Source organism: Garra rufa, chromosome 10 (assembly GCF_049309525.1).
Source record: "Garra rufa chromosome 10, GarRuf1.0, whole genome shotgun sequence".
In the NCBI taxonomy this organism is placed as follows: Eukaryota; Metazoa; Chordata; class Actinopteri; order Cypriniformes; family Cyprinidae; genus Garra; species Garra rufa.
In genome coordinates, this window is record NC_133370.1 from 25,024,218 (window position 1) to 25,034,934 (window position 10,717).

The 10,717-nt window shown below is 40.2% G+C and overlaps 2 protein-coding genes across 2 annotated transcripts in view; one reads left to right on the forward strand and one right to left on the reverse strand.

Moving 5' to 3' along the window:
* The window catches only part of xkr4 (XK related 4), an 84,053-nt gene extending 78,472 nt beyond the window's left edge, over positions 1-5,581 (forward strand). The window contains exon 3 of the mRNA XM_073849333.1: positions 151-5,581. Coding sequence (XP_073705434.1) covers positions 151-1,103 — 953 coding nt within the window. The 3' untranslated portion in view covers positions 1,104-5,581. The remainder of the gene's footprint in view (positions 1-150) is intronic.
* Positions 5,582-8,255: 2,674 nt separating this feature from the next.
* tmem68 (transmembrane protein 68) overlaps positions 8,256-10,717 on the reverse strand; it is a 12,573-nt gene continuing 10,111 nt past the window's right edge. Inside the window, exon 8 of the mRNA XM_073849103.1 lies at positions 8,256-10,682. Coding sequence (XP_073705204.1) covers positions 10,578-10,682 — 105 coding nt within the window. The 3' untranslated portion in view covers positions 8,256-10,577. The remainder of the gene's footprint in view (positions 10,683-10,717) is intronic.

The following is a 10,717-nucleotide window of genomic DNA, read 5'->3' on the forward strand; positions in this document are numbered from 1 at the left end:
CTAAATAATTTCACATTTTCTTTACATATTCCACAGCACAGAAATACTGTGTGTAGTTCTCTATGTGCTCATATTTCTTGGTTTGATTGACAGGCATACTTAGGATTGTGACGTTCAGCCATAACCGACACTTCTCTCCTTTTATTTCAGGGATGACAGCGGCTGCTTCCCTGGTGTCACTGGCCTGGGCTCTGGCCTCCTACCAGAAAGCATTGCGCGATTCCCGCGACGACAAGAAGCCCATCAGCTACCTTGCCGTCATCATCCAGTTCTGCTGGCACTTCTTCACCATCGCCGCTCGCGTAGTGACCTTCGCTCTCTTCGCCTCCGTGTTTCAGCTCTACTTCGGCATCTTCATCGTGCTGCACTGGTGCATCATGACCTTTTGGATCGTACACTGCGAGACCGAATTCTGCATCACCAAGTGGGAAGAGATCGTCTTTGACATGGTGGTGGGAATCATCTACATCTTCAGTTGGTTCAACGTGAAGGAGGGACGCACCCGTTGCCGTCTCTTTATCTACTACTTCATGATCCTGTTGGAGAACACGGCCCTGAGCGCGTTGTGGTACCTGTACCGATTGCCGCCCAGCACGGACGCCTTCGCTGTGCCCGCCCTGTGCGTCATCTTCTCTAGCTTCTTCACCGGCATCGTCTTCATGCTCATGTACTACGCTTTCTTCCATCCCAATGGGCCACGCTTTGGCCGCTCGGCCAGCCTGGTCCAGCTCGAGGACCCTACCGCTACCTTCACGCTACCCCCCGAGGGTGCCACCAACTCCCTGCGCTCTAACCGCGGAGGCACGCTAGCCAGGGACGCTGACCGCGAGGCCAAGTACAGCGAACGGGACGGTTGCGTGCCTGTCTTTCAGGTGCGGCCCACCGCGCCCTCAACTCCTTCCTCCCGTGCCCCGCGCCTGGAGGAGACTGTCATCAAAATAGACTTGTGCAGGAACCGCTACCCTGCCTGGGAGAGGCACGTACTGGACAGGAGTATACGTAAAGCCATCCTGGCCATCGACTCGTCTCCGACCCCGCCACGCCTCCAATATAAAGACGACACATTGGTTCAAGAGCGTCTGGAGTATGAGACCACCTTGTAGCCTGCGCTGTGGAAACACACAAACATTAACGCATTTCTGTCCACTTGAATAAACAGCAGGACTGTGGCAATAACGTTCCTTGCATACATAGCATCTAGCCATGATGTTGATTGTCATGGACAAGCAAATATAGGCACAACATGTTTGTGGACAAATGAAATAATCAATCTTTTTTAAGCCGTTCTCTCGTTGCTTTTTATTTTGTATTACTTCTGTCTTGTCAGGGAATATCTGGGTTTCTAAAAGTCATTGCTCTGGCTGATATAGATCACAAACCACTCGGTCCTCCTCAGTGTGTACAAACCTTCATTTCCAGAGTTGAGTGTCCTCGAGCCAATGTCTCAAACTGCAAGAGGACATCCAGAACACTTCATAATTTGTCTCTTGCAGCAAATACAAAACCTTAAAAAACCTTACACAACTCTTTGAAACCAAGCATCCAGTGCACACAAATGGCTTTTAAACCAACCGACTACCCACCGCACTGGAGAAACAGTGGTCCAAGTATCACGTCGATGGTACACGAATTAAAAAAAAAATGCTGATTAGACTCGAGACGTCCTTGTTTAGGGTGCTGTAACCTATTAGTAGAGTTTCATCAGCAGTTCTGTACCAGTGCCAAACGCTCCGCTCACACTGACTTCATGCTGAACTGTGGCTCGACCACAAACTGTATATATAAACAGGGCAGCATTTCAACCATCTACTTGAATCCTGTACAAAGAAAAGAAAGTATGCGATCATCACAAGAGTCCAAGCCACTTGGGACGACAAAACAGGGAGAACACACACTCGTTTTCTTCTTCTCAAGACAATAGGCCAAGAAAACACTTCCTGGCAGCTCCCTTTGGCGATCCTCATTCACCTCACCGCTGTGGGCTGACAAGGATCCGTTTGGTTCACAGCAAAGTGGGGGGCAAAGACCATCACAGTTCACACAGTGTCCGCCAAACTGTACTCGACAGAACCTGGATGCGCTTCATCTTCTAGGTTAAAGATACAGTGTTCTTCTAGGCTGGTCAGGTTTTGGTGTGTCCGTGTTTTGCGTGTTGCATCAGTACAGTAAAAAGAGTTTAAGGTGCACGTATGGACAATAAACAGGGTCACTTTTCAGCATCTCAACACATCCGGAAAGCCTGCGAAGGGTACTATTCCAAAACTCTTCAGTTGCCAACTTACGGTCTACAAATCAAAGTGTCAGGGATAAGTAGTGGTCCGAATGTCGCTCCTGGCCCTCTGGTTCAACAAATCACATTTGCCTAAAAGAGCACTGTATCTTTAAATCAGCCAAAAGCATCCTTTATATATGAAAGTGTTGGAGTTTTTAACTTTCCGTTCAGTTGCAAGTGCTTCTTTGTGTCTTTATGTCGAATATCCGAAGGCATTTATGGAGACGTGGTGGTGAGGGCGGAAAAATAAAAAAGAAATTGAAAACGAGCACAAAACTTGTCACAGAAAGGAGTCTCAGCACAATGAAGGATTTCTTCGGTACTTAACTTTGAGAGACAAGGTGAAATTTAACTGCGACAGAAGCTAGATGTGCCTGTTGTGGATAGTTAGCGATTTTGAAAGTGTGGGATAAAATGTTTTATGTGTAACTTTTTTTATACTCCCTTTTCTTTTGTGTTTTTTGATGGATTTTAAACACGTGTCTTACAAAATGGTTGATTTCAAGGTGCACATTATTTTGCTTAATGCCATTTAACTGTGTGGAGATGACGACTGATATAGGACAGATTCGTTTTGCTTCAGTTGGTCATATCTGAACTGCAATTTGGGTTTTATTGTAGCTTTGAAACACACTGAAGTGTTGTAACGTCCTACCATCAGTGGCAAATGAACTGAAAGCGTAGTTGTTTTCGCCTGCAGCAATCTGCACACGTGCAGATGAAGATCCTAATTGTGTTGCAAATAAAAAAAAAATAGAAAATAGAACAGAAAAAAACATGATTTAGAAAAGATCGTATGAATCTATAACCAGTACCACAGTGAAACGTAGACCTGTATATTTTAGCTATTTTGCTACTTTCCTATCTTCCCCCCTGATGTGTCCTATACTTTCATTTCTCTGTGTGATGGATGATGATGATACTTTGTCTCTTGGCAAAATTCTCCAAACAGCCCTGTAAAAGAGTCCCCCGTAGTCAGAGCACAAAAAACCTGTGTCAGCACACTAATTAGGCAATTTTCATATTTAAATTGCTGTGCCACCTACGCAAGACCATTTTTGAAGAAAGGCGAGTGATGTATCGCACACTCTGCGATATTACGTATCCATCATTTTCAAAACCATCCTACGTTTGTTAGCATTCCCATAATACCGTGATATTTTTGTTTCAGTGATACCCCAAGCACACTGCATACTGCGTTATGCTTCATTTGATTAGGAGGAGCATCCTAATGGCAACACTTGCTGTGTCAGTGGGTTTTAGTGACATTTTTCTTTATCAGGTGCGAGACCTCAATAATTTTTTTTAATGTTGAAATATGACATGAATTTAAAACACTCAATGCAATGCGATGCATTCAGCACATGCAGAATGAATCAAGGTCTTTACACAAAAGGCCTGTTTTAATGGCATATTCCCCACACATTCCAGATTATTGATAGTAATAATAATACTATTAAAATCAAAATGATGGAGAAGTCTTGCATACGTCATGATAGAAGACGTTTCACCAGAAGATCAGTTGAAGAAAGAGAATACCCACCTTTTTCTTAAATGCAAAAGTAAGCCTATGGCTGAGACTTCCGGTTCATTATTCGCTATAGGAAAATAATGAGAAGAATAGCTATCCAGTGTGCTCGTAATTAAGATACATTAAAATATAACGATAAGACAAACCAATTGCAATATCAAGAGGCAAAACCAGTTTGTACAGTTAAAAATAGCTGGGTGCTAATGAGACCTGAAGCCAACCCCATAAAATGTATAAATGGCCCACCCATTCTTACGTGAAAGAAAAAGGTGAATAAAAATGAAACGTGAATAAATTGCTTAATAGCAAGGGTGAATTTTAATTTTCACTGTAATAATAATCTGGCAGGGGTTTGGAATATAGCATAACACCTGTATCAAGAAGTAAAAGACCGTACAGACCTACGTCTTAAAATGGTGGTGATGGAAAACCAACGTGTAAACATTTAAGCTAATCATAACGTTCTATTTTTCTATCTGAGTTGTATCAGTAAACCTGGAGATATCATAGTCAACCATTTCTTCGCTCTGGAAAAACGTAATTCATGCCTGTAACCTACCTCAAAGCGGTATTTTAAACGGACCACTCTCCAGCTCTAGTTGTTGATGTGGCTGATATGAAGGGATTTATTGCGACGGAGTCCCGGTGGACGAGCGGAGGAGTTGAAGGCTGCTCTGTTTATTACCGGTGCATCAGTAAAGCCGAGTTCAAAAGCAGGACTTATTTTACAACTCTTCACAGCAGGAAAACATTCAATTCATGCAAGCTGATTCTATTTTATTTGCCTTAAACGACGCTCGCCTTTTTGTGGATTCATTACTCGTAAGTGACATTTTCTGTTTCTTTTGGTTTAGCTGTAGTCATGCTAGTATGTCGACGTTGCATTATTGATTAGCGTAACTTACTTACTGTGCTTATACTTCAAGCAGACAAAAAGCAGACTGAAAGGAAATTGCATATGCAGCCAAACAATCAAAATGACGACCCAAAGGGGTCACGGGCCGTACTGTTACAAGATTGTGAGCATTTAGCAAAAACCGAATGACTCGGAGAGCTGAGATGAACGTGGCACTTGTTTTGTTTATTTATTTTGTTTTATAATTCATCTGAGAAGCGTTTTGTCTAACAAACAAATTGATGATACTCCCTCACATGTAGACATAGATACTTAGATATACTAGAATGCCATAGATGAGGGGAAAAAAAGAAATTACATTTAGATAAATGATAATCGGTGGTTATTTATAAAGCACGATATTAGTACAAGCACAGTAATTGAATGAACTCGGTTCCGTTCAGCGTTCAGATGTACAGACTTTACTGGTGTTTCCGTTCCAACGAAAGTTCCATAGTGACTTGCAAAAGGCTATTTAACTGTAAATAAATGTATGCAAATGTACATGTGTAAAAGAACATTCCTCTCTGAGTCCTGGTCGTGAAGGGTGTCTATTGACTAGAGATTGGCAGTTACATATGACATAATACAGATACAAACTAGTGTGGTGTATGTGATGTATTAAATGACTTAAAAAAAAAAAGTAAAAAACAAAAAAAAAACTGTTTATTATTGGTCTCTTAAGTAAGTTGTATCGTGTGATGAAAGTCTGAAGTGCGTAAAATGCATCAAATCTGTTACCTGATTTTATTGTAAATTGAAGAGTAAAAACAAAAAGAACGTTACCATTTTTGTACATATTGGATTTTTGTAAATTTTTATTTGATTCTAATGCAACACAAAGTACCAAATTCATTTAATAAAGTACACTGTGGTCATTTTATTAGACTTACTTGCAATCTTCTTTCAGATTCGCAGTTAATGTGTGAAAAAGGTCTATTTGAACTATTTGGTAAGTTACCCGGATGCTCGGCCATATCTGCGATACTTGGATTTATTCCATGGAATGTCTGGATACTGGATTCTGATTGGCTGGCAGGTGTGCAGTAAAACCGTTTATACTACAGGGCCGTTGAATGCTTGAATCTGATTGGCTGACGAACGTTCTAGAGGTGTGCATTATATTCAGGGATACGCACAGCGAACGTAGTTCCAGGCAGCTTTAGACCGCAGTGCATGTCTATATCACTTCGCCATACGATTTCAGTTATTTCAAAGGTCCTTACAGCCCAAAACAGCAAAATAACTAAAACCCACAATGACACTGGCCAAACTAATAAATACAGTAAACATCAGGATAAAAATGACATATTATTTCCATGTTTTTTTCCACAATATATTACGTTTTATTATGTACGGAAAGCACAAACTTTATTTCTCTCGCCCACTCTCACTCACCTCACAGACGCACACACATAACTTACAGTTTGCACTGGCGTTAGCATTCGCGCTAATGTTGTTAGCGCTGCTCTGACGATTAACAACTTAAAAACGACATGACAGCTCTCACACGCGAGGTAACAACGGCGTGGTCTTGAAGAAAATTAACTTAAAGTTTAACTGTTAGTAGAGACGATGCTGCCAGTCACCCTTGAGAGAGACAGACGTGAGAGAGGTAAAGTCATACACTTAGTTTCTCTCCCTCACTCTTTCCGTCTGTCTGCTTGTCTGTCGGTCTGTCTAAACTTCATTATTAACTGCATTAAGTTTGCTATCAACGGCTCAAGCGTCGTTACTAGTTCTAAAATGACGTTTTGGAACTAGCAACGAAGCTGTTGAATGAGCTGCGTAAGAAATTAATCCTACTCACAATAGCGTTTCAAGGATAAAAACGGGACGAATGTCTTGAAATATATCATTTGATCGATGTCTTGAAGTGTGGTAACTGTAGTATAAGCGGAATAATTGACTTCGGTCCGTAGAATTCTACGAAAATAATGCACACCCGAGGTGTAACGGCCACTCCGCTTCGCGTCGTGACCGCATCACCACCTCGGGTGTGCATTATTTTCTAAGAATTCTACGGCCCGTCGTCAATTATTCCTTACTTAATGCACAGGTAGTTCCAAGTCAGTTTAATCACCGTTCTATATTAATGCGCTGCTTTAATTGATGCACGCAAACGCAGAGAGAGAGAGAGGAGATCGGAGATCGCATGCTGCGCACATACATAAACTTCTTGTCAGCGCTTGCCTGCGATCCTTATTAAAATAGTCTAGATACTAGATCGCTACATTGTATTCCTCAGCAACGGGGTGGTAAAACTGCTGTTTTTGAATGAATCGTTGTTTGTAGAGAGAGACGCACAGCACGCAGGCAGGTACGCACATACATACACACATACACACACACACACACACACACACACACACACACACACACACACACACACACACACACAACTGTCATCTCTCTTGCCTTCACTCTCTGTTGGTCGATCGATAATTTACTGAAACAAATGCTATATTTCATTCAAATAAATGTGATCTTACCGGACTATTTAATCTCTGAGTCTGATGATTTGAAGCGGGCAGAATGCTAGAGCTGCGTGTCATAACTGACGAAAATAACCGTCTTTTTTATCCATTCAGTCAAATTTTTGAGCTGCAACTATCAATCCTAGTTTTAATTTGTCTATAACTTCGCAAATGACCATGGAATAAGCGGGATAATCAACGGCTTGCCGTGCGTTAAAGGATTTAAAATGCACTTCGTGGAGGCAACCAACCGCTTCGCGTCGGGCGGTTATTAGCCTCCACGTCGTGCATTTAAAATCCTTTAAAGCACGGCAAACCGTTGATTATCCCTTACGTAAACAACAGCATGGATTGCATGGTTAATGCACTACTGAATACGTTGTTCTGCTAATTTATGCTGTCTAAACCACAGGAAAAATGTGGAAGATGCTAAACCATATAGAGAACTTAGTAAGCAGGAAAGGGTGCAATATTCTGACAAAACAAAAGATAATAGGTGGTAAAGATACATAGGAGCAGTATTAATTAAGATATCAGCCTAATATTTCACCTACCTGACTGGAAATGATTAAAACAAACATAAATGTTATCAAGATTCTTGCGCTGGAAATTTAGTTTGGCCAACCACAAACACCCTTTGTTCCACAAGACCACTCTTCTCCTTGATTTGTTATAACTTTTGGCAGTCTATAGTACTCAAAATGTTTTTCCCGGTCTGACCAATCAGTACAGCCCAAAACATGACAATAACTGACAGCTTTCAGCAGAAATATTCAGCAAAATATGCAAGTTTCGTTAGAATCAGTGGCATTGTTTACATTTAGTGACGCCAGTATGGCCGATATAACAATTTATTTTAAGGTTGGAAAAAAAGCATTAGTGATGAGCAAAGAACCAGTTTATCACAAATGCAAGCAAGGCTTGGTGATTAGTTTGTCTGAATATGTATTCTCACACCTCGTATGATGTAAGGTTTTACTTCCTAATTAGAAGAGACTCCTGGAGAGGCTGAAAGAAAATTAGGAGCACATGTATAATGTAACGAGAAATCATGAATAATAAAGATTTTCTTCCAAAAAATATTTTTATTTTTATTACTTTCCAAGTTATTTTTTTTTTTTGGGGGGGGGGGGGGGGGTTACAATGGATGCACAGATGCTGTAAGTTAATACCAAACAGATTTATAAATAGCAACACTGGTGCATTTGCATATCCAGCAAACACACCGGATGTGCACAGAGATCACAGAACAGAGTGACGAAGACTGCGCTCATGCTGACACTTGATCTTTGTCACACACAAGACTGTCTCCCAAAGGATTATGAGAGAGTGGTTTAAAACTGTTTTAACAACACTGAATCCATTGGAATATTCGGTTTTCTTGTGAATAATAAAATCTCTTATAAAATCACACATTTACAGCCATTATGTCCACACTGATCAAATTTGACAACTTATTAGATTCAACAGCCTTTAGGTAATGAACTAGTAAATCCATACATTTCAGGAATGTTACAAAACCTTAATGCATTCTGAAAGACCGGTATGCTTTGTTGCTTTAATAAAATCATTGCAATTGCATACTTATTTTTTTCTTTTTATATATGATCAGAATGTTATAATAAGCTCTGAGAGTGGGACAAACCAATATCAACTGGTGATTAAAGGGATAGTTCACTCAAAAATTAAAATTCTATCGTTAATTACTCATCTTTATGTCGTTCATCTTCGGAACACAAATTAAGATATTTTTGATGAAATCCTGAGAGCTTTCTGAGCCTGCATAGACAGCAACACATGTTCAAGGACCAGAAAGGTACCAAGAACATCGATAAAATAGTCTATGTGACGTCAGTGGTTCAACTGTAATTGTATAAAGCTATGAGAATTATTTTTGTGCTCAAAAAAAAAAAAACTTGAGAGTATCATGACGCATGTGCATGCTCTCCTCTGCATGTAAACGACACATGCGCATGGTGCACATAAAGTTACAGTTGAACCACTGGTCACTATTTTGTTGATGTTCTTGGTACCTTTCTGGGCCTTGAACATGGAAGGACTCTTGCTTTCTATGGAGGGTCAGAAAGCTCTCAGATTTCATCAAAAATATCTTTATTTCTGTTCCAAAGATGAACGAAGGTCTTACAGGTTTGGAACAGTATGCGAGTGAGTAATTAATGACAGAATTTTCATTTTTGGTTGAACTAACCCTTTAAATAGACAACAGTTTGCCTCTGAGAGTTAAACGAATAGTTCACCCAAAAGGGAAAATTTGAGGTTTATCCGCTTACCCCCCAGGGCATCCAAGATGTAGGCGACTTTGTTTCTTCAGTAGAACACAAATTACGATTTTTAACTCAAACCGTTGCAGTCTGTCAGTCAATGGGATCCACGGCTTTGAGAGTCAAAAAAAAAAAAAAAAACAGACCAAATTAAACTATGCGCCTCGTGACAATACATTGAGGTGCTAAGACACGAAATCCAGGAGTGTTGACTTTTCACTGACTCTTAACAGCCGCGTCAAGCGCAGGTTGTTGTGAACGCGCTTAGGACAGTTGGACATTGCGGTGTATCAGAGGTTAAAAATTATATAAATACTGTTCAGCTTCATTCACAGACCAATTGTTTTCTGTGTTAAGACCTCAATGTATTGTCATGAGCTGCAGGGTTTAATTTGGTTTTGTCTGTGTATGTTTTTTTTACTCTGCAAGCTGTGGATCCCACTGATCCCATATGACTAACAGACTGCAACGGTTTGAGTTAAAAATCTTTGTGTTCTACTTAAGGTAGAATGCCCTGGGGGTTAGCAAATAAACATTACATTTTTTCATTCCCCAACCATCCCTTTAATACAGAGATATTAGACTAAAACTGTAGTAAGTATTTAACATCAAACAACAAACGTTCAAGCATGTATCTCTCATTATTATTATTAGTATTAGTATTAAGTGTGCTTACAAAATCCCAAAAATCACAGTATGCACAATTTTCCTTCAGATAGATAAATATTATCGATTTTCAGGACAGAATGCTATATATTTTTAAAAGGATGTTAAAAAACCCCCAAAACAAACCAAAGGCTTTGTGGAAACTCTTTTGGCAGTGGTCCTTTGAATAAAATCAAAGTGTGCAAATAAGTTGTAGATAAAAAAAAAAAAAAAAAAAAAAAAACACAAAACCACACACTCTTTGACATGCACAAGGCTACACGTATCAATACGTTACAAAGACACGCACCGTTATTTGATATGCAACATTGCGATATATGCTGATACGTCCGCTAGTGTCAGTAACATAGATGCTAATCTTATGACGTAACAATATTATAAAATCTCCAGTATTCAGCTGAGTTATGCTCAAAGCATATTTATTTGTTCAGTCTGGGAGAAGGCAAGTGTGCTGCTAATCTTCTTTGCGTTCCCTTTGGAATCGCTCTAGAAGAGCTCGGAGGATGTTTCCAGGTATCTTCTGGTGTTTGTCGATAAGTGCTTGAACTGCCTGTTGCACCTGAACAGATGGGTACGATTGAAGAAAGTACACTA